The sequence below is a fragment of the Moschus berezovskii genome, chromosome 26 (genome assembly GCF_049115385.1).
Source record: "Moschus berezovskii isolate FMDL1 chromosome 26, NW_MosBer_1.0, whole genome shotgun sequence".
NCBI lineage: Eukaryota > Metazoa > Chordata > Mammalia > Artiodactyla > Moschidae > Moschus > Moschus berezovskii.
In genome coordinates, this window is record NC_142485.1 from 8,560,394 (window position 1) to 8,584,750 (window position 24,357).

General features: G+C 40.6%; 1 protein-coding gene across 2 annotated transcripts in view; it reads left to right on the forward strand.

Annotated features, from left to right (window-relative positions):
- KAT6A (lysine acetyltransferase 6A) overlaps window positions 1-24,357 on the forward strand; it is a 101,586-nt gene that overhangs the window by 52,754 nt on the left and 24,475 nt on the right. The window contains exons 4-9 of one of the 2 annotated variants that reach the window (XM_055416651.2): window positions 2,634-2,749; window positions 3,519-3,600; window positions 5,491-5,626; window positions 6,954-7,270; window positions 9,611-9,729; window positions 23,414-23,529. In XM_055416651.2, the coding sequence (XP_055272626.2) occupies window positions 2,634-2,749; window positions 3,519-3,600; window positions 5,491-5,626; window positions 6,954-7,270; window positions 9,611-9,729; window positions 23,414-23,529 (886 nt within the window). The remainder of the gene's footprint in view (window positions 1-2,633; window positions 2,750-3,518; window positions 3,601-5,490; window positions 5,627-6,953; window positions 7,271-9,610; window positions 9,730-23,413; window positions 23,530-24,357) is intronic. The other variant, XM_055416652.2, reaches the window with a different exon arrangement.

Genomic DNA, 24,357 nt, shown 5'->3' on the forward strand with positions numbered 1-24,357 from the left:
TTTTTTTTTTCCTGTTAATTTTTATATTTCACTATCAAGCTTCTGTTCAAATCATCATAGCAGTCAGTTGGCAGTTATTGCTGGTTTTTTTAATAATCACTGTTCACCCTTGATTTATGCCTCAGCCTTCATGAATAGAACCAGGATGATAACAGATTTGGTGTTTGTTTGTTTTTTTTTGACATAAACTTACATATGTCACATTGAGAAACAGAGTGTTGACTGCAATTTAGTGAGCTGTGTGAAATTTGGGATTCTAAAAAAGATTTTTCAAAGAGTCTCCTAATTTGTTAATTTCAGAGATATTCTTTGTCTACATTTTAAGAACTAATGAAGCTTTGTAGTATCTTTGATCATTGGCTTAATATTCAGTGTTTTATACCAGTAACAAACAGGATTTAGTCCAGAAAGCAGAAAACACTGTGTGCTTCAAGAGGAGAGGAATTTAATACCAGAATAAGTTTTTGGTGAGGTTGTTGGAAGGGCTGAAGAGGCAAGCTCTGGACGGGCTTTGAGGCCTGATTCCTGGGACATGACTGAGGTGGCCCATCGGAGAGAAAGAGCCAGGTGGAATGGCAATGTCTTTTACACGTACCTTAGCAGTCATGGGTCATTGCAGAGTGGCCTGTTTGGTGCGGGAGGGGACTGCACAGGACGTGAGCTGGTGGTGTTGCCAGGAGGGCTGCTAGGCTGTCACAGTGACAAGGAAGAAAGCGTGGGCATGGTCAAGTACATGGAATTTGGGTATTTTCCAGATTGAGAGCTGAGTATCCCAAATTTTCAACAGTAAGAATTGTTTGAGAAAAATAATTGTGTGAAACATTTGGCAAAGGGCCAAAAGCTATGAAGTACAAAGAGCGCATTTACATTTTTAAAGTCCAAGGGGCAAAGGCGATGAATAGGCCATTTGTGTGAGAGAAACTAAGAGTTGAGCACGTTAAAAATGTTTTCCCCAAATAATAATAGGAAGGCCCACCAAAGCAGCAGTGAAGTGTTATTTTATAGCTTTTGTAAAACTTGAAAGATAAGAGAGCGCAAACTGGAGCTGATAAAATTGTGGTAAAATGTTTATATGCTGCTGATGTCACTGGATATTACATCGTAGGGCTTGGAGCATGTTTTGGCAGGGCAGATCTACCTCTCAGGCTATAGAAATGTTTATTTCATTTCACTTGCCAATTCCTCTTTTAGGAATTTATTCTAAGGAATTAACTTAAAAGAAGGAAAGAATCTGTAATCATGAAATAATTCGTTTTAGTGTTATAATAACTGTTATGGGTTAATTGTGTAAATATTTACAACCGGCAGATGATCAGGTAGGTTCTAGTATGTCAACTCTGGAGTATAATCAGTTTAAGGAATGTAAATATAAAGTTTGCTTGAATAAAATAATGAAAAGCAGAGCAAAGCTGTACATATCCTATAATTAAAACCATGCAAGGGCTTTAGTTAGTTTAGAAAGGAAAAGTAGAACATGAAAATAGCTCTTCTGGGATGATGAGATTATAGATGAGATTTTTTTACACTTCTACCGTTTTCCTTGGATGTTAGTGATGTTTTGATGATAAATTTCTTATCATCTTAAAAAAGAAAATTTATTTATTGATAGAAAAGAGAAAGATAATTTAACCAACCCTTTCTCTCACTGAAGAAAAGTAAAAATAACCAATTTTTAGAGGAAACAGATAAATCTTTACGAGCAATTGGCTATCCTGTTTTTGAGAATCAAACTGTAACTCTTGAGAGAGGAAACTTTTTTTTTTCTGTTACTGTTAATTCTGATCACAGTAGAAATATTGCTTAGGTTTTAGTTTTATCTTGAGTGCCTTAAATTGTGAGCACGTAACTCACTTTTCGGAGAAGGCAATGGCAAGCCACTCCAGTACTCTTGCCTAGAAAATGCCATGGACGGCAGAGCCTGGTAGGCTGCAGTCCATGGGGTCGTTACAAGTCAGACATGACTGAGCGACTTCACTTTCATGTTTCACTTTCACACATTGGAGAAGGAAATGGCAACCCACTCCAGTGTTCTTGCCTGGAGAATCCCAGGGAAGGGGGAGCCTGGTGGGCTTCCGTCTATGGGGTCACACAGAGTCGGACACAACTGAAGTGACGCAGCAGCAGCAACTCACTTTTAAATGATGGGATTTAAAAAATTTATGTATTAGTTATAAATGTAACACATTATTGTTTAAAAAATGAGAGCACAGAAGGGTATAAAGTAAAATGTAAAATCCTTTTCCTGAAAAATATTTATAGCTCTGTATCCTCGGATGTTACAGTTGTAAACAGTTTTTGTGTTTGTCTTCCAGAAATGGCCCAGGCATATTATGTATTCATGTACATAGGACCATGTGTACACACACAGTACTTTAATTAATGCAGCCTTATACAAGTTTGGAATTTTTCAAGTTTTTTAAATAATCAAATTGGGAGGGGGGTGATGTATGTAGCACGCATAAACCTGAATTGGAGTGCCAAGTCCTGATAAGATGAGTGTGGCAAGCTTCCAGGAGCTTGTTTTCCTTGATGTTTTGATTTAAGATAATTGCCTTTTTTTCTACAACATTTCTTGCATACAGTTGCAGAATGATTCTTGATTGTTTCATTTGCCAATTTTCACCTTTTATTAGGTCACCCATCCTGTTTAAAGTTTTCGCCCGAGCTAACGCTTAGAGTGAAGGCCTTACGGTGGCAGTGCATTGAGTGTAAGACCTGCAGCTCCTGTCGGGATCAAGGCAAAAACGCAGTGAGTGCTTTTACCTTCCGCTGTGACCATTTCAGTTAGGAGGAGAGCGTGCAAATGGCATTTTCTTCTGTGTGTGTCTGATCATTTTCAGTCACTTGCTTCAGCAGAATTTAGAACAGTAGCCCCTTAAAGTTCACGTCATGAGTTCAGAATACTTGCTCAGTGATGACTGAGCGAGTATTGGACAATTCTTGAATAATTTCTAGGCAGTTTTCTGCCCCACTCCCCGGACTTTTGGCCAAACTGTGCAGCTTATGGGATCTTAGTTCCCTGACAAGGATCGAACCCGGGTCCCCCAGCCGTGGAAGCGCAGAGTCCTCGCCCCTGGACTGCCAGGAAATTCCCAGATTTCTTGGTAGTTATTAAAGCACTTTAATTGTATGTTTGCAGACAGACTAGCTACTTTAAAGAAATACTTGTGAAATTTGAGTCTTATGGAGGTATTCATTTAGGAATGATCAGTTATATTAATTGCAGTCATCTTCCTCTCTTTTATTAAAACAGACTAAAAACGTTATCCTGTATCTAGCTACTGGATGCACATTTTTTTAGAAGTAATGAAGCTTTAGTTCCTTATTAAAGGTGGATGAAGCAAAACTTTTTGGTAATTCAGGCTATGCATTTACTCAACTACTGCAGATAAGGGAACTTTTGTTATTAGGTAACTCATCTCCTTTGTGGAAAGGAGCCTCCTAGGTTTCATGAAGTCATGATCCTAACATGTTTCTGTTTCATGTAATTGAGCAGAGCTGTTCTTTCTCTGCTTTAGGATAACATGCTCTTTTGTGATTCCTGTGACCGGGGTTTTCACATGGAATGTTGTGATCCACCACTCACTCGGATGCCAAAAGGTAAGAAATACTTTCTGAAATCAAACTGGTGATAAGGGGCAGGTTAGTGAAAGCACCTTTTAATCTGCTTTGTTAAAGTGAAAGAATAGCTTGCATCTTTCTCCTCTCGGTTGTCTTGAGGAGAGAGCTCTCTCCCTAAAGATGGGGACAGTCTCCTGACGTTCCTGATGTGGGTTTTGTGTTAGTTTCCTCTGTTTTCAGTGTTTAAGCATCTATGAGGGTGAAGGTGTCCATTTAGCAATTTTTGCCAGCCCTATAGCTAGAAGGCAAAATACTTGACGTGTATAGTCCTTTGAAATATTTATTTCTTGAAGAAGTGAAATTCTATTTGTCATGTTGATTATGTCACAACTCATCACCTTTGAGAGGCTTAAAGCTGTTAGAGCCTCTGGTTTATCGAAAACCTCAAAAAGTTTTATAATATTTTGCAAGCAAACAAGTGCCCAAGTCAGAAAAATACAGCTTAAAAATGTTATTTTATTCTTTTGACACTTGTTCCCTGAAAGGTATTTACGTGAGATATAGTTGCCTGTTGTTTAGACTTCCATATTATCATATGCTTATAGTTTCTTCAAAAAAATCATTAGTCTTCTCTGCTTTATCTTATCATAAATTCCATTTTCAACTCTGGTTTTTGTTATTTATAGATTTTTTTTAAGTAAAATGCTTGTGAGATACTTTATGTCTCTTTGATGAAGTGTTTCCTGCTGATGGAAAGATATTCCACTTCAGGATTTTACTGGAGCCCTCTGTGCCACTATTGATGGTTACCTTTTGAAGAGTCACATTTGTATGTACTGGAAGAATAAGTGTCCCCTCTTCCTACCTCTTCCATTTACGTGAAATGTGGGCAGAGGCCTTCTGAGATCCATCCAGATAGTAGAGATTTTCTTGGGACTTCATTCCTGTGTGTGTAGTGCCTACAAAAGAAGCTTTATGGCAGCTCACAGCAGGAAGCACTTTATTCTGAAATAAGTTCAGACTCACAGAAACATGGTAAAAATAGTACAGAGTTCTCATTGTGCCCTTTAGTCAGCTCTCCCTAATGTCGTTCCCTCTTGGTGTGTCATGACAGGGACGTATTGCACAGTGTGTCGTGTTACTGGTGGGGTTAACTTGGGTCACCTGTTGATGGTGGACAACCTGGCAGACACCGTGCAGTTACAGTTACTGCTTTTTTGCTTTGCAACTCCTTTAGCGTCAGTTGTTGCTCATTTTTACTCTGGTGTTTTCTGGCACAGTGGTGATTTTTTAATTTCCATTATTTCTTCTTTGCTTGCTAACTGGAATTCTGCTGTAAGAAAGAGGGATCCCTTTCTTGCATGTATTTATTCAACTGTTTTAATCATTATGGTTCATAGATACTTACTGTATTCTGTGAATTATTGTCCATTGCTGTGATTATTCCTTTTTTCTTCGATTAACCCAGATTTGGCCATTGGGAGCTCCTTCAGGTTGGCTCCTGGGTCATTTTGACACGACTTCATTATCTGTTGAGCACTTCTTTATTTTCCGGCACCACAAGCTGTTCTAGGTTATCTTGTATTTTACCCGCTCCAGTCCTGGACTCAACCATTTCGCTATGGAAACCTGGCATCTTTTCTTGCAGAATAGGAATTAAAAACCCCTATATGAGTGCTGGCTATAAAGTCAGCATCAGTGGACTTCAGCCATGCGTGGCCTTCAGGATATCTGTGAGTCTTTTCCAGTTGTCTGTAGGATTTTCTGTGTAGGTGTTTTCATGTTTGTTTTTCTGGGGGGCTTTTATCAGATTTTCAAATAAGAGTCCTTGACCTGAGAGCGGTTAAGAGTTTCTGGCTCAGACTATCTGAACTCCTTCAGTGGACTTATGTCTATTGGGCTTTTATGTGGAATTTCCTTTCTTTATAGGCATGTGGATATGTCAGATATGTCGACCTAGGAAAAAAGGAAGAAAACTGCTACAGAAGAAGGCAGCACAGATAAAACGGCGCTATGCTAATCCAATAGGACGTCCAAAAAACAGGTTAAAGAAACAAAACACGGTGTAAGTTGTACTTGTGGCAAGGTGAGGGGAGAAGAGGATAGGGCCTTCTCTGTAGAGCAGGGTTCACTTGTTTGCGTTTGGAAAAGGAGATTGACTTTTATGTAATAATAGTAATGGCTAATGCTTATTGAGCCCTTAACAGAGGGCCAAGGCACCCACTGTTCTAAGTGCTTTACATGTATTAAATCTTTTAATTCTTCCAGCAGCCCAGGGAGTGGGAACTGTCGGTGCTCTCATCTTTCAAAGGAGGAAGCTATAGCATAGCGCAGTGACTGGCTTAGTTTATAGCAACTGTTGAACAGAGATTGAAACCCCGACAGGCTGGCACCAAAGTCTGGCCCTCAACCATTACCTTAAATTTTCTCTTCTACCTGAAAAACAAGGGAGAAAAAATTATATTATTGAAGCATTTCAAAGATTCTTCTCTTAATGTTATCTCAGTAGTTTGTGTTATATGTACAAATTGCTGGATAGCTTCTCTTATTGGTCATAGCTAAGCCCCATTTCTATGTCCTAAACTAAAATAATGTGAATTTTTCACCTATTAGCAGAAATCAGGAATATAATTATCTCCTGAGGACTAGAAAACGGGGCTAGGTCTGGAGGAGGTGGGGCAAGGCTCAGTAGCCGATTTTGTCTTTTGTTTGAAGTATCTCTCCAGTAACTCACCTCTGATGATATTTAAACTGCCTTTAAGCCTGTCAAACTCTCCTAAAGTTTACCCACCTTTTCTGCGCTTAAGACTGTCTTGACGGTGATGTAACTGAAGTGAATGGGCATTAGCAGTTTGAAATACACAGAACCAGTACTGTAATTCATGCTTTTAAATCTTAAATCAAGCTTTAATTTTCCTGTAAAAAGATCTTTTGATTCCTGGCTTGCAGAGAGTAACCCATCCTTATGTTGACAGGTAAGAGTCTAACTCTGAGTTGGTGCAGAGATCCTCGGAAGAGCCTTTGTACCGGGAAGGGTCTTAGGTTTTCTGTGGTACAGCTCTCAGTGTGTAGATAAAGACACTGTTTTTTAGAGAGAATGTGATTTGTCCAAGATGTGCAGCTAGTAAGTGGCAGAGTTATGACTCACATATGCTGTCTGATTCCTGGTCTAGGATTCTTTTCATTATAAAATGCATAGGCTTCCCAGAAGTGGATGTTTCTAATAATATTACTTCTTAATCATATAATATTTATTTCAGTTTATGGAATATTCTTAACAATATGGATTTAAAAAATACAGTTGTAGATATTTACTATGTGTTATATATTAAACAGAAACCTTATAAAGATTTCTTTTTAATAGCTCCCTCTTTCCCTGTTTGATTCCTTAGGTCAAAAGGTCCCTTCAGCAAAGTTCGAACAGGCCCTGGAAGGGGTCGGAAACGTAAAATCACTCTCTCCAGCCAGTCAGCATCGTCTTCAGAAGAAGGATACCTAGAGCAGATAGATGGCTTGGACTTCTGCAGAGATGGCAGTGTCCCCTTGAAGTTCAATAAGAAAACCAAAGGGCTCATCGATGGCCTTACCAAATTCTTTACCCCTTCTCCCGATGGGCGGAAGCCTCGGGGGGAAGTGGTAGACTACTCTGAGCAATATAGAGTTAGGAAAAAGGGCAACAGAAAACCAAGCACTTCAGATTGGCCCACAGGTAAAGTGTGCTCCCCGGAAACAGAAAGTATTCCAAAGCTTATTATTTGGAATAACACTACTTATCTGGAGTAGATTTATATTTGATTTATTAAAAATCGGTCTTGGAATATGAGAATATGTTCAAGGTCATGTATTTAGGTGATACTCAGGCAGGATAACAATGGCAGTAATTTAGAGCCTAGAGATGAAGCTGGAGAATGGACAAGTAGTTTTAGACAAAAGAAGATGCTTTTTTTGGTGGAAGCACAAAGAATCTACCTACAGAAATATGGGTTATAACCTTGACTCAGGGATAACTTTATATTCCATAAATTACAAAATCATGTGATGAATTTCTTAATGCTTGTTTTTATTCCTGGAAGGAAACTTCCAAGAGTATGGGTAAACAGACTGCTGTTAATCTGAGCGTAAATGAAAGACCAAATTATTTGGAAATATGATGAGATCATTGATTTTTTTTTTACTTCAGATCTTGCAGATACAGTTGTAATTTTTCATGGATTATACTTAGAGAGCCACAGCTTCAGACCATTTGCCTATGTTTCAGGCTGCATTTTCAAATTAGATAAGACCTGTGAAGAAGAGTTAAAAGTACCGCAGATAATTCAGGTCAGAGGAGACAGTGATGATGGGCTGGTCTCATCTCTGTGGAGCTGAGAGCACCCGATCATGTGCAGGAAGTGGAAGGGGCTCTGAGCAAAGTCGAAGAGAGAGTGGACTCTCAGGTCGTGGGCTGTGTGTGCCTGGGTCGTGCCTCGTGGGCTGCAGGGGGCGGTCTGAGCTCTGAGTCCTTCCCCCTGACTGTCCCACCGGGAATTGTACTCCCTACTCCGTATCATTCCTGCTTCTGTAACAGGTGGACCGGACCACTGCAGGGGGGAAAGATCCTCATCCTTGTCAGATCCGCCCCCCTTTTATGCTGTATTGATTGACTTTTCACCTGAGTGGCAATCAACTAATTACAGTTTAGGCTTTTACTTTTCATGTCTTTATCAGCCATTTAGACTGAAGATAAGGCCTACTCCGAGTACATCTATCTGAGAAAACTTGCAGGCTGTTCAGGTTGGACTTAGGAAAGAGTCTCATAAAGCAGAGGGTGATAAAAGGCATTTCTGAATTAACCATTTCACTGGAGGTAGATTATTAGAAGAATCTACTGGAAAGTGTTCGAAATTTTCTGTCAGAGCAAATGTATCGAGTGTGTGGAGAACGATTGCTGAGTTTCAGGCGTGACTTTGGCTTTAACGGGCTCTGTCATTTTCCCTCTGAGCTGTAGCTTAGGAGGCAGCCTGCACCATCTGGTAGAGCGCGGGGAATGCTGTACCTGATCTGGGCCTGCATCCGGCTGTGGCATGCACTAGGGGGCAGTGAAGGCGCAGAGTATCTTCAGATCAGACGTGTATTTTTCAGTTTAGGAATATCGTCGCGCGTGAGCCCGTCCTGTTCCTTCTTCTACTAAATGAGCAACTGTGTATACAGCTCATTTTTTAAAAGAACTGTGACTAACAGGTCTTTTCAGCCCGCACATTCAGAGAAGCAGCAGGACCACATTGGTGTCATTTTCAGACGCAAAGGCTAGTGATCTGCTTGACCCCCAGTACTCCTCTCACTCGTTTCTTTACCCATTTGAGGAAGGTGCGTCATTTGGTGAACGCTTATTTTAATTTCTCGTACTTTCCCAGAGGGCTACCGCCTGTGGCCCTCAGCCTTTGGAGTCTGTGCTTTAAACAGACACCCAGAATGGGAGGGGAGTTGGGGAGTTGGCACTGGGCATCAGTTAAAATAACCACTTGAAATTGACTCTTTTGTTGAGATAAGAATGGGTTGGCCTTATGAATGAAGATTGTGGAATCATTGAGAATTTTAAGAGGAGCAAAGTTTTCTTGTTTTGCTCTAAAGTGATGAAAATTATGTCTTGCTATAACATAAATTTCTTCCATACTACCTACCAAAGAATGAAAAAGCAACATTTGCGTGTTGACATGTGTTAAAAGTTTTATATTCTTGTTATTTCAAAATAGACTGCATATTCCTTAGACCTTTTTCCTGTTCTACTTTTATATATATGTATGTATGTATATGCTGAAATACACATTTGTTTAATGAAGTTTAAATTTAGTTATGTAATATTTTTAAAAAGCTTTAAGTCAATTCAGGGTTTTCATTGTAAGGCAGATATAATATGTACATATCCTTTATTAACTAGTATCTTTCTGGAAGTCAGCTTAGTGTTGTCCTCTTTTATAGAAATAATATTAAGACTTTTGAAATTTGTTCTAGTTTGTGTGCTGAAGTCATGATCGCATCAATAACATGTAAGCCCTTTCTTAACGTGTAGACAATCAGGATGGCTGGGATGGCAAACAAGAAAGTGAGGACCGGCTTTTTGGGAGCCAGGAAATCATGACTGAGAAGGATATGGAATTATTTCGTGACATCCAAGAACAAGCACTGCAGGTAAAGTTGAATATTCACATTGGACAATCAGTTTGTTCGTGGGTAAGAAGCAGATGATTAATTATATTGTGGGTAAAGCAGTATTAGTTTATTTATCCATCTGATCTGGTGTGGTTTGTGCATATATGTTGTTTGCTGGTTAAGGTGTTCTTTCCAAACCCATGGTAATTGGTTTGGTTTTGCAGATAAACACATTGCTTTAACTACCAGTATCAAATGAGCTTGGTTTATTTTCTGTCTTATATGAAGAAGAGTTTAGGATTTGACTGGCACACAAACAAAAACCAAACCTCTCTCAGGTGATGAAACACATATTCATTAACTCAGGTAAATGTTTATTAAATGCTTGTGCCTTAATCCTTTGTTGACACATAGCAAGATATAAACATTCAGACACAGAGCCTGCTTATGCGCCAGCTGCTGGAGATGCCAAAGTAAATGACAGGATTCCTTCTCCAGCCAGGAGAGACTTGTAAATAGATAATTTCCTTAATGTGGAAGTTTAATTACAGAGTACGTGAAATGTGGGGAGCAGAGGAGGCAAGCCTGTACTTCTCTCTGGGGAGTCAGAGAGGATTCATTGAGGGGAAATACCACTTGAGCTGGTCTTAGAAATGTAAAGGAGTTTATCAGGATGACAAGGACTGTGGTCTCATTAATTAGAAAAAACGGAAGTGCAAAGATTTGGAAGCATTCTTTGAAATGTGGAAAACAAGGGTGTAGATAATAGCAGGAGAAAAGATAGGAGAAGGGCAGGTGTGGGCCATGAAGACGCTTAGATTTGTTCATCTTTTGTCTTGCTCCTTTGCCACCAACTCACTGTGTAAGCCAGGTGGAGTTCTATCTCTTATCTTGAAGTTAAGAGTTCATAAGGCCACTGCTGGGGATTCCTGTTGTGTAGCTGAAACTCTCTGGATTCAGAGACCCTCTAAGTGAACAGGTTGTTTAGTTTTTTTTTTTTAATTGGAGGATAATCACTTTACAACGTTGCGTTACTTCCTGCCACACAACAAAGTGAACCAGCCCTGTGTGTGCATATACCCCTCCCTGCTGAGCCCCCCTCCCTGCTGAGCCTCCCTCCCACCCCACCCCACCCCTCTGGGTCGTCACAGAGCCCCGAGCTGGCCTCCCTGTGTTGTGACACAGCTACTTCTCAGCAGCTGTTTATTTTCACAGGGTAGTGTATATGTCGCTGCTGCTTTATCAGTTTGTCCTACCCTCTCTTTCTCCTGCCGTGTCCGCAAGTCTGTTCTCTGTGTCTGGGCCTCCATTCCTATGCATTTTTGAAAAATAAAAACAACAGTATAAATATTCAGGAAACATTTATTCAACATTTCACCATCTTAGTACTGAACCAGGTTTGGCTTTGAGTCCGGGGATCTGGGTTCAAGCCTTGGTCTTTTACTGACTTCTACTTCAGACAACTTGCTTATCCTCTAAAGGCAGTTCTTTTCCTGACAATAAGTTAAAAAAAAAAAAAAAAGGTATTACAGGTATTCTGGTAGGAGCTTACAGGGTGTTTAGTGGGAATTCAAAGGAGAGAGTACTTTCTTCACTTTTTTAAAAATTTTTTTTCTTTTTATTTTTTTATTGAAGGGTAATGGGGTCGCTAGGGGTCGGACACGACTGAGCGACTTCACTTTTCACTTTCATGCACTGGAGAAGGAAATGGCAACCCACTCCAGTGTTCTTGCGTGGAGAATCCCAGGGACGGGGGAGCCTGGTGGGCTTCCGTCTGTGGGGTCACACAGAGTCGGACACGACTGAGGTGACTTAGCAGCAGCAGCAGCAATTGCTTTACAGAATTTTGTTGTTTTCTGTCAGACCTCAACATGAATCGGTCATAGGTATACATACATCCCCTCCTTTTTGAACCTCCCTCCCATCTCCCACCCCGTCCCGTCCCTCTAGGTTGATACAGAGCCTCTGTTTGAGTTTCCTGAGCCACGCAGAAAATTCCCATTGTCTGTTTAACATATGGTAATGTCAGTTTCCTTGTTACTCTCTCCGTACATCTCACCCTCTCCTCCCCTCTCCCCACGTCCATAAGACTTTTCTCTACGTCTGTTTCTCCATTGCTGCCCTGTAAATGAATTGTTGAGCACCGATATTCTAGATTCTGTAGATGTGCATTAGAACACAATATTTATCTCTTTTTTTTTCTGACTCACTTCACTCTGTATAATAGGTTCTAGGTTCATCCACCTCATCAGAACTGTGACTCGTATGTGTTCCTTTTTTATGGCTGAGTAATATTCCACTGTTAACCTGTACCACAACTTCTTTATCCATTTATCTGTCGATGGACCTCTAGGTTGCGTCCATGTTCTAGCTATTGTAAACAGTGGGTCAGTGAACAATGAACACGTGTCTTTTTCCATTTTGGTTTCCTCAGGGCATATGCCTAGGAGTGGATTGCTGGGTCACGTGATGGTTTTATTCCTTGCTTTTTAAGGAATCTGCATATCACCTTCCATAGTGGCTGTATCAGTTTGCATTCCCACCAACAGTGCAAGAGCGTTCCCTTTCCTCCACACCCTCTGCAGCATTTATTGTTTGTAGACCTTTTGATGAGGGCCATTCTGACTGGTGTGAGGTGATACCTCATTGTGGTTTTGATTTGCGTTTCTCTAGTAATGAGCGATGTTGAGCATCTTTTCATAGGTTTCTTAGCCATCTGTATGTCTTTGGAGAAATGTCTGTTCAGGTCTTTTTCCCACATTTTGTTTGTTTTTCTGGCATTGAGTTGTGTGAGCTGCTTGTATATTTTGGGAACTAATCCTTTGTCAGTTGTTCCAGTTGCTTTTATTATCTCCCATTCTGAGGGTTGTCTTTTCACCTTGCTTATAGTTTCCTTTGCTGTGCAGAAGCCTTTAAGTTTAATCAGGTCCCACATGTTTACTTTTGCTTTTATTTCCATTACTCTAGGGTCATATAGGATCTTGCTTTGATTTATGTCATCGAGTGTTCTGCCTATGTTTTCCTCTAAGAGTTTTATAGTTTCTGGTCTTACATGTAGGTCTTTAATCCATTTTGAGTTGATCTTTGTATATGGTGTAGGGAAGTGCTCTAATTTCACTCTTTTACATGGAGCTGTCCAGTTTTCCTAGCACCATTTATTGAAGAGGTTGTCTCTGCCCCATTGTATATTCCTGCCTCCTTTGTCAAAAATAAGGTACCCATAGGTGCATGGGTTTGTTTCTGGGCTTTCTGTCTTGTTCCATTGGTCTGTATTTCTGTTTTTGTGCCAGGATCATACTGTCTTGATGACTGTGAGTTTGTAGTATAATCTGAAGTCAGGAAGATTGATTCTTCCAGTTTCATTCTTCTTTCTCAAGACTGCTTTGGCTATTAGGGGTCTTGTGTGTTTCCATATGAATTGGGAAATTTTTTGTTCTAGTTCTGTGAAAAATGCCATTGGTAATTTGATAGGGATCGCATTGACTCTGTAGATTGCATTTGGTGGTATAGTCATTTTCACAACATTGATTCTTCCTCCCCAGGAACATGGATTATCTCTCCATCTGTTTGTGTCGTCTTTGATTTCTTTCATTAGTGTCTTACAGTTTTCTCTGTACAGTCCTTTTGTCTCCTTAGGTAGGTTTCACTTCAGTTCAGTTCACTCGCTCAGTTGTGTCTGACTCTTTGCAACCCCATGAACCGCAGCACGCCAGGCCTCCCTGTCCGTCACCAACTCCCGGAGTTTACCCAAACTCATGTCCGTTGAGTCGGTGATGCCATCCAGCCATCTCATGCTCTGTCGTCCCCTTCTCCTCCTGCCCCCAATCTCTCCCAGCATCAGAGTCTTTTCCAATGAGTCAACTCTTTGCATGAGGTGAGTTTACTCCTAGATATTTAATTCTTTTTGTTGCAGTGGTGAATGGGATTGATTCCTTAATTTCTCTTTCTGATTTTTCATTGTTAATGTATCGAAATGCAAATGATTTCTGTGTATTGATTTTGTATCCTGCAAGTTTGCTAAATTCACTGATTAGCTCTAGCACTTTTCTGATAACTGTCTTTAGGATTTTCTATGAACAGTATCAAGTCGTCTGCAAACAGTGAGAGCTTTACTTCTTTTCCGATCTGGATTCCTTTCATTTCTTTTCCTTCTCTGATTGCTGTAACTGAGACTTCCAGAACTACGTTGAATAATAATGGTGAAAGCGGACACCGTTGTCTTGTTCTTGAACTTATGGGGGATGCGTTCCATTCGTCACCATTGAGAATAATGTTTGCTGTAGGCTTGTCATATATGGCCTTTACTATGTTGAGGTAGGTTCCTTCTCTGCCCATTTTTTGAAGAGTTTTAATCATAAATGGGTGTTGAATTTTGTCAAAGGCTTTTTCTGCATCTCTTGAGATTATCATATGGTTTTCATCTTTCAGTTTGTTAACATGGTATATCAGATTGATTGATTTGTGTGTATTGAAGAATCCTTGCATTCCTGGAATAAACCCAACTCTATCATGGTGTAGAGCTTTCTGATGTGTTGCTGAATTCTGTTTGCTAAAATTCTGTTGAGGGTTTTTGCGTCTGTGTTCATCAGTGACGTTGGCCTGTAGTTCTCTTTTTCCGTGCTGTCTGTGTCTGGTTTTGGTATCAGGGTGACGGCAGCCTCATAGAGTGAGTTTGGAAGTGCTCCTTCCTCTGCAATTTTCTGAAAGAGTTTTAGAAGGATGGGCATTAGCTCTTCTCTAAATCTTTGATAGAATGCTCCTGTGAAGCCATCTGGTTCTGGGCTTTTGATTTTTGGGAGATTTATGATCACAACTTCAGTTTCAGTGGTTGTAATTGGGTTGTTCATAATTTCTATTTCTTCCTGGCTCAGTCTTGGAAGATTGAATTTTTCTAAGAACCTGTCCATTTCTTCCAGCTTATTCATTTTATTGGCATATAGTTGTTCATAATAGTCTCTTATAATCCTTTGTATTTCTGCATTGTCTGTTGTAACCTCTCCTTTTTCATTTCTGATTTTGTTGATTTGATTTTTCTCTCTTTTTTTCTTGATGAGTCTGGCTAAAGTTTTGTCAGTTTTGTTTGTCTTCTCAAACAACTAACTTTTAGTTTTATTAATCTTTACTCTTGTTTCTTTCATTTCTTTTCCATTTATTTCTTCTCTGATCTTTATGATTTCTTTCCTTCTACTAATCTTGTTTTTTTTGTTGTTGTTCGATTTCCAGTGTAGGTGTAGAGTTAGGTTGTCTGTTCGATGTTTTTCTTGTTTCTTGAGGTAGGATTGTATTGCTATAAACTTCCCTGTTAGAACTGCTTTTGCTGCATCCCATAGGTTTTGAGTTGTTGTGTTTTCATTGTCACTTGTTTCTAGAAATTCTTGATTTCCCTTTTGATTTCTTCAGTGACCTGTTAGTTATTTAGAACGTGTTATTTAATCTCCATGTGTTTGTGTTTCTTACAGTTTTTTTTTCTTGTAATTGATATCTAGTCTCAGAGTGTTGTGGTTGGAGAAGATGCTTGATACAATTCGATTTTCTTAAAATTTACTGAGGTTTGATTTGTGACCCAAGTTGTAATCTATCCTGGAGAATGTTCCATGTGCACTTGAGAAGATGTCTTCTTCTGCATTTGGATGGGATGCCCTGCAGATGTCAACGAGATCCATCTCATCTAATGTATCATTTAAGACTTGTGTTTCCTTATTAATTTTCTGTTTTGATGCTCTGTCCATTGGTGTGAGTGGGCTGTTAAAGTCTCCTGCTATTATTGTGTTACTGTCAGTTTCTCCTTTTATGTGTTCGTGTTTGTCTTTTGTATTGATATGCTCCTATGTTGTATGCATCAGTTCAGTTCATATTTACAATTGTTCTGTCTTCCTCTTGGATTGATCCCTTGATCATTATGTCGTGTCCTTCCTGTCTCTTATAATCTTTATTTTAATGTCTATTTTGTCTGATATGAGGATTACTACTCCAGTTTTCTTTTGCTTCCCGTGTGCATGGAATATATTTTTCCATCCTCTCACTTTCAGTCTGTATGTGTCTTGAGGTCTAAAGTGGGTTTCTTGTAGACAGCATATATATGGGTCTTGTTTTTGTATCCATTGAGTCAGTCTGTGTCTTTTGGTTGGAGCATTTAATCTGTTTACATTTAAAGTAATTATTGACATATATGTTCCTATTGCCATTTTCTTAATTGTTTGGGGTTGATTTTGTAGATCTTTTTTCTTCTCGTATATTTTGACTATATATTGTCATAAGGTTTGTTTGGTGGTACTGAATTCTCTTTTGCTTGTCTGAAAAGCTTTTTATTTCTCCATCAATTCTGAATGAGATCCTTGCCAGGTACAGTAATCTTGATTGTACTTTCAGTACTTGCTAGGTTCAGTAATCTTTCGTTCTTTAAATATATCCTGCCATTCCCTTCTGGCCTGCAGAGTTTCTGCTGAAAGATCAGCTGTTAAGCGTATGGGGTTTCCCTTGTATGTTTCTTGTTGCTTCTCCCTTCCTGCTTTTAATATTCTTTCTTTGTGTTTAGTCTTTGTTAGTTTGATTAGTGTGTGTCCTTGCCATGTTTCTCCTTGGGATTATCCTGTATCGGACTCTGTGCCTCTTAGATATGATTGACTTTCTTTTTCCATGTTGGGAAAATTTTCAACTATAATCTCTTCAAAAATTTTGTCATACTCTTTCTTTTTCTCTTCTTCTTCTGAGACCCCTAAAATTCAAATGTTGCTGCATTTGATATTGTCCCGGGGTCTCTGAGACTGTCCTCAGTTCTTTTCATTCTTTTTACTTTATTCTGCTCTTCCGAAGTTATTTCCATCATTTTATCTTCCAGCTCACTGATTCGTTCTTCTGCTTCAGATATTCTGCTGTGATTCCTTCTAGAGTATTTTTAATTTCAGTAATTGTGTTGTTTGTCTCTGTATGTTTACTCTTTTATTCTTCTAGGTCTTTGTTAATTGATTGTTGCATTTCCTCCGTTTTGCTTTCCAGGTTTTTGACCATCTTTACTGTCATCATTCTGAATTTTTTCTCAGGTAGTTTGCCTGTTTCCTCCTCATTTCTTTGGACTTCTGTGTTTCTAGTTTGTTCCTTCATTTGTGTTTTATTTCTCTGCCTTTTCATTATTTTTTTTAATGTACTTTGTTTGAGGTCTCCTTTTCCCAGGCTTCAAGGTTGAATTCTTTCTTCCTTTTGGTTTCTGCCCTCCTTAGGTTGGTCCAGTGGTTTGTGTAAGCTTTGTATAGGGTGAGATTTGTGCTGAGTTTTTGTTTGTTTTTCCTCTGATGGGCAAGGCTGAGTGAGGTGATAATCCTGTCTGCTGATGACTGGATTTGTATTTTTGTTTTGTTTTTTGTTTAGATGAGGTGTCCTGCACAGGGTGCTACTGGTGGTTGGGTGATGCTGGGTCTTGTATTCAGGTGGTTTCCTTTGTGTGAGTTCTCACTATTCTCTCCCTCGGGCTAGTTCTCTGCTAGTCTAGGGTCTTGGCATCAGTGCTCCCGCTCCAAAGGCTCAGGGCTTGATCTCAGGCTTTGCGCGGTTCCTTGTATTAGTTTCCTCTGGGCAGGTGCTCCTGTCCGCTCTCAGCTGGTGTCCTGCATGCACTTCTGTGTCTGAAGGTGTATTCCTGATGTATCCGTGGCGAGAGATGTTCTCCACGTCCGCATACTCCTCCACCATCTTGTTTGGTCAGGTGGTCTTGTGATTTGAAACTGCTTGAAGATACACGTGCCTATTAGCTACAACTCCAATGGGAAAATCAAGATGTGGAGGCTGTTCTCACTCTAAGCGGTTAGTTCTCACCCACGGTAACTGTCTGTAGATGTTTTGACAGTGGTGGACAGGTAACGCAGGTAACCAGTGCATAGACCTTGGTCCTCTAGCCCAGCAGCTTCGTTGAGCCTGGTGTCAGGGTGCACATGTGGAGTTCCCGCCCCCTTCATGGCAGATTTCTGGGTTTGTGTGAGCGCCCCAAGGGCATGCTTCTTGACGTCCGCTCCACAGCTGCACTTGTGCGTGTCCATGGTGTGTTCTCCAGTCACCACCTTGTTGATGGCCGACTGGCCCTTCTTCTTGCTGCTCTTCTTTGTGGGAACCATCCTGCTGGACTTGACAGTTTAACAAAATTTTATTGAATATTCGTTAAGATCGTGGTTTAGAGCCTAGGTATTAGAGATAAGCTGCCTGTCTCTGCTGAGTGACCTTGTCAACTAAGTTACTTAATAGGTTTGTTGAAAGGATTAAAAGAATTGATATTTGCAGAGCACTTGGTGTCACTCATGTAGTGAGCACTAAATCAATGCCAGTTTCTGCTAGCTGTCTTAGTGGTGGGTACTAGAAACCCACAGACACATAGAAATGTGTCTCTGCCCTCCAGATAACGAGACACTTGTAAACCAGTAACTGAAGCCTGTGGTTGGTAATAGGAAGTCTTTTATTGTGTTCTAGGTTCACTGCATTCAGCATTATGTGTCAGCTTTTAATAAAATCTTGTTGTTACTTGCTTGCGTTTCAAGCATATGAAGACATTGAAGCCTTTGAAGGATTATCATACCTGGAAGTACATAGTTATTCAGTATCAGAATCAGCATTTGAACCAGGCCGTGTGACTCCAAGTCTTTAATCCTTGACTGCTAGTCTGTGGTATAATGTGCTTGAGATGCCGGGAGAGTGACAGCAAGGCGTCTGCCTAGGGCTGTTCGTGTCGCCTTCAGGGAGCAGGTGCTGTTTGACTAGGGTGTTCAAAGAGTGGCTGAGAATTAGCTACTGGATGAGGAGAGGAGGGCCTTTTTCATGGAACAGCTCGGGTGCAAGAAAGGTTACCGAGCGCGTGGAGCTGTGTGTAATTTCTTCGGTCGGCGTTCAGTTAGGAGATGAGGTTGGAAAGGTGAGTACAGACCAGAAGACCAGGTCGCGAACGTCCTGTGGTCCCTGTTAAGCAGTCTGCACTTTGTTTTCTAGTTCCGGTGGTTCTTTAAAGTAGTTAAATATCTCTTGAGGAGCTCCTAAAGAATTTAAAGAGGACGGCATGGTTGTGTTTGCGTTTGGAAGCCTAGTTCTGGTGATGCAGTATGAAGTGGGTCACAGAAGCCCTCCAGTCCAGTGCTCACAGTGGTCAGTGAGCGGTGACCAGGGCCGGGATGAAGGTGGAGGGGTCCAGTAGGCAGAGGTGGTGCGAAGGATTTAGGATAGATGGGAAAGGTAGAGTGCTGGATTCAGTTGAGGTTACACGAAAGGACAGAACCACATCGTTCCCAGGGTTCTTTTTTGAGTAGATGATGATCCTGAACGTGGGCGGGGGAGCTTTTTGGATGGTCTCTCCCGATCGTGGTTACGCAGACTGCGGGCTTGTGTGAAGCCTGGACTGTCATGTGTATGGGTGTGGACATCAGGAGGGCTTCCAGGCAGGTTTGCAGGGTATCAGCACACAGGTGACAGCTGGAACTGCACCGGTAATAGCTGAAGTTGTTAACGTAGATAACGTTCATTTAACAGTTAACGTTACTGGGCACTGGTTACCATGTGTACCATTAGGCACTGGAGACGCAACAGGGACCAAAGCAGACTTTAAAAAAAAAAATTCTTATTCTCAGGAGCTAACAGTCTAGTAATAGGGATGGGTTAAAGTAAAGACTGTATCATGTGGTAACCTTATGGGGGAAAAGCAGGGGGTGGGGGCAGAGAACTCTGAGGGGAGGGATGGATTTGTGCAGTTCTGAATTGCTGGGTTAGGGACTGTCCACCTGGTAGCAGAAGGCTGAGCAAGGTGAGGGAGTGAACAGCAGAGTATTGGAATCGCATTGCAGGCTGGGGGCAGGGGCTTGTGCCTGGTACAGTCCACGAGATACATGAAGGCCACGCGCTCGCTGACACTTGGTATTTTCTGGGGGCTTATTTATTTTTTTATTTAGTAGCCGTCCTAGTCGGAGAAGGCAATGGCAAGCCACTCCAGTACTCTTGCCTAGAAAATCCCATGGACGGAGGAGCCTGGTAGGCTGCAGTCCATGGGGTCGCTACGAGTCAGACATGACCGAGTGACTTCACTTTCACTTTTCACTTTCACACATTGGAGAAGGAAATGGCAACCCACTCCAGTGTTCTTGCCTGGAGAATCCCAGGGATGGGGGAGCCTGGTGGGCTGCCGTCTGTGGGGTCACACAGAGTCGGACACGACTGAAGTGACTCAGCAGCAGCAGCAGCAGCCGTCTTAGTGGGTGTGAATGGGTGTGATTTACAACTGCATTTCCCTGATAACTAGTGATGTTGAACATCTTTTTCTGTGCATATTGCCCATCTGTATATATATCTTCTTTAGAGAATGAAAACCAATTATAAGTCATTATATTGTAAGATCATATCCTAATTGTTTGGCAAAACATAGTCTGAACTGATGTGGGACACTATATATACACACACACACACATGTATATATATCCCCATAACGTTCTGTCTCGGCTTGTACCTGGTTGGTTCTTTTCTGCTTGTGCTTCACTCTTGCTGCTCCTGCGCTGTCCTTCTCTGCCTCTTGACTTCTCTGAGCCTTGTTTCCCACCCCCGCGCCCCTCCCCGTCTGCGAAGTGGGCGTGTGTTTCCTGCCTTGAGGACTGGATTGTGTGGAATGAAGGAGATGACAGTGCGAGATGCAGGGTCTGCACAGGAGGTGCCCCACACATGCTGAGGCTCTTTCTTCCCAGTTCATGCTCTCTCCACTTCGCAGCGTGTGACCTCATTCTTGCACGTCTCTTTCGTCAGGTAGCTTTTAACCCTTAAGGAACAGGATTGTTCTTTATTAGTTTTCATGGGAAACGTTCCAGTGTCGGAAAGACCTATCTTCTCCCACCATTGCACATTCTCGTGCTGATACTCAGGGGAATCCTGCCTTTCAATCCCACCTCAAAATGTCCTTCCCACAGGTAATGGAAAAGAAACGTCTGACGGGGGAGAGGGCAGGGCTGTGTCAACTTCAGTTGTAATTTTCCTTTTGTGCCAGATCTAGACTAGGGGTCTGTGTATACAAGAGTGGTCTCTCTCTATTGGATGGAAGTGGAGTGTTTTGCAGGAATGTAACAGTCTTTTCTCCAAAATTGCTGGTGATGTTTCATTATCTAGAATAGGCGTGTTTACAGTTACCTCTTTTGATTTAGCCCAGTTACTAGTGCATTCAGTGTCCGCCCCCTTGTTTTCTTAGATCAGAAAGTCCACGGTGGCCCAGAATTGTATGTTTTGTTTTAACCGTTTTGGCATACTCAAATGAGAAGGAAGGCACAGAGTGGCAGCACCCTAGTTAAAAGATTAAAAAAAAAAAAGTATGTGCTCTTGATTTATTAAATACCTGCTACTTTGGAAAGTTGCATATTTAATGACATTTTGACTGAAATTTAAACATGAAATCAAAGATAACCTTGTAATTCAGACTTGGCAATTTGATTTTGGCAAGGACTGGGTTAACGGGTGGTTGGATGCACCTGTTCCTTCCTGACTGCACAGCCTTTGTTACTGCTGCACACTGGCTCAGAGGCTTCTTTCACAAGGGAGCTGCAGGGTGGCCGGGCGCGTTTCCTAGTGCAGGAGGGCGAGGGCCCTGAAGGCAGGGAGGTGTGCCGTGCCTCCAGCCTTCCGCAGACCCTCTTAGTGGCGGCGATGTGCAAACAGTTGTACTGGAGCTGGGTGTCCACCTTCACGTCAGGCATCCGCCTGGAGGAGTGCCCGGCCGCGGACGCGAAGGCTCTCCAGCAGCAGGTGATGTCGCCGCAGGTGCGTGGTCTCGCCCTGTGTGCATCCTGAGTGATCCTTGGCTCAGGAGGTTAGGTTTGGTTCCTGACTGGTTATTTTGATACTTTCTGTATTACTATTGTTATTTGGAGCTGTGAAGATAGGCTAAAAGATGCTACTTTGTGAATTACAGTACATGATTCTGGAATGTAGTTTAAAGAACAATCTGTTTAAAACCTTTTGCAGAGCTATGTTTGGCTTTTGAGAAACGAAAAAAGAAAATCTTACTCTAACCCCGCCTTGTGTTTTTCTTTTTGATTTTTGCTCTTGAAAGAGCCTCAGTTCTCCTTGGTGTCCTAACACAGTTTATCCAACTAACAGATGTTTGTCTTTTGTTTTGAGGTATCTTAAGGAAGAGGTGAGGTTTCACCTGGCTATGTTCCAACATGAAACCTGAGACAAGTCCCTTGGCCTTTTATAAAAGGGATTGGTTAGAAAGACCAGAGAGAGAGTTCTCAGATGAATTATGGTGAAGAGGCTTTTTCCTTAAATAAATTTATATAAAGAATATAAATTTGATATTATATCTTTTTAGATTTCTTAGAAGTGGGGGTGGGATGGGGTATGTGTTGGTCATGAGCTCCAGCAAGGGACTTTTAGTAATATCAGTAAAGCATAAAATAAAATAAATAAAAGCATAAAATGGTGAAGGATAATTTTGGTTGTTCCTTTTAAGAGTTATTAATACTTGTGTTTGATTAGGCTGAATTCTAGCTCCACTTTTAAAAACGTTAATTCATGTTTATAGAATATCCATGATAATTTTACATGGTTATGTATTATATGTTATATATACAACACACACAGGGACATACCTTCTTTTATTGCTCTTCACTTTATTGTGCTTCACAGGTGATAATGTTTTTTACAAATTGAAATTTGTGGCAGCTCCAAGCACCATTTTTCTAAGAACATTTATTTGTTCATTTCATGTCTCTATCACATTTTGGTAATTTTTGCAATATTTCAAACTTTTTCATTATTATTTTATTTGTTCTGGTGATCTGTTATGGGACTTGCTGAAGGCTCAAATAATGGTTGGCCTTTTTCAGTGATAAAATATTTTTTTTTAATATTTTTATATTAAGGCATGTCAGTTGTTTTTTTTTTTAAGACATAATGCTATTACAAACTTAATAGACCAGACTGTAAACATAATTTTTCTATGTACTGGGAAACCAAAAAATTATGTGACATGCTTTGTTGTGATTCTTACTTTGTTCCTGTGGTCTGGAGCCAAATCCACAGTATTTCTGAGGTATGCTTATATGCATATACAAATCTTGTTACATTGGGCGCAGGGCAAATCAGATTCCCCTGTGAGAAGCTACTAGGAAGGAAATTTTCGGAGAAGTGTGACACGGACTGAAAACTCTTGTTTTGGAATATTCTTCTCACATCGTTGTTATTGCCGCGTTTGCAGACTAGAGGGTGACTCCTTTCCGTGCACACTCCCGTGTTGAGCAGGTCGCTGCTGTTGCTGTCAGCTGGGGTGCTCTATGTCTGATCAGGGCCTGTGGGCATCAGGCCCTCCTCCCCATCCCTGTCTCCGAATCCCCACGTGCCGGCGGTGTCTCTTTAACTACTGAGTCATTAAGGAAGGAGTTTAGTTGAGGGTATTCACAGTATTATTAAATATGGAAACTGCAGTGTTACCAACTGCATTTGGTTCTAGGAGATTTATTAGCATATTTAGTTTTCATTTGGTTGCTCCTTTTAAAGAATAAGACAGTTTATTTAAAAACTCATTAGTTTGTTCCTGGCTTTTCTAATTCCTTGTGGAATCCTGAGGACAGGACACTTCAGTTCAGACGGGTTTTTTTGTTTTGTTACTTATCTTCGTATTTTTAGTGTAGCTAACTTGTATAACCAGAGTATTTTCTCACTGTACTTAGTGTTTTAATGTAGCTAACTTACGTAATCAATGTGTTTTCTCATTGCACAGAAAGTTGGAGTGACTGGTCCTCCTGATCCACAGGTCCGCTGTCCCTCTGTTATTGAGTTTGGGAAGTATGAAATCCACACCTGGTACTCCTCTCCGTATCCTCAAGAATACTCCAGGTATGTTTTGAGAGGCCATTTACCTTTTGTTCTTAGATTCCTAGAACTCCAGGACTCGAAGTGATCTTGGAGACATTGCTGTAGTCCAGTTCATCTCTTTACATTCAAGAAAACTGATAGGTTTTAAGTGTCCATAATAGCAGCATACTTTGGCAGCCACTTAGTCTCAGTTGGCTTTGTAATGGATTTTCTTTTCTGTAACCTGTCCAAAAACTATTGCTTAAGATCAGAAACCTGACACATGGTCAGAATGAAAGGGGAACATTTTTTCTTTATGAGAAATTGACCTTCATATCTCACACCAAAAACTTTTTATAAAGAGAAATGATTATATTTAACTATAAATAAAGTTTCACTGAGTAGGCTTTTAAAAAATTTTTTATAACTTAACAAACTTAGTAAATTATTTGTTTTCCCAGGAATAATTAGCCAAATGGTATAAAATTATATATAAAGGCTTGGGTTTCTAGATATAAAAACAGATCAGTCACTAGCTTTTTGGGTTAACGTAGTAGCTTAGTGAAGCCAGATTGGTTTCCTGACTCAGCTCTGACATTTATAAGTTATGTAACCTTAGAAACTACCTAGCTACTCGGTACTTCAGTTTCCTCATCTGTAAAACAGGGCTAATAATAGTTCTGACCTCAGGAGGTTAATTGTGAACATTAAATGAGTAGAATCATGTAAATCATTTAAAAATGGTGAGTGCTCAATAACATCAGTTATTTTTTTCTTTTAGGTTGAAATTAAAAGAGTTGAAAAATAAGATTCTGTCAAAAAATTAAACACTGGCTTAGCATTTGAAGTACAGCAGTCATTAATTCTTTA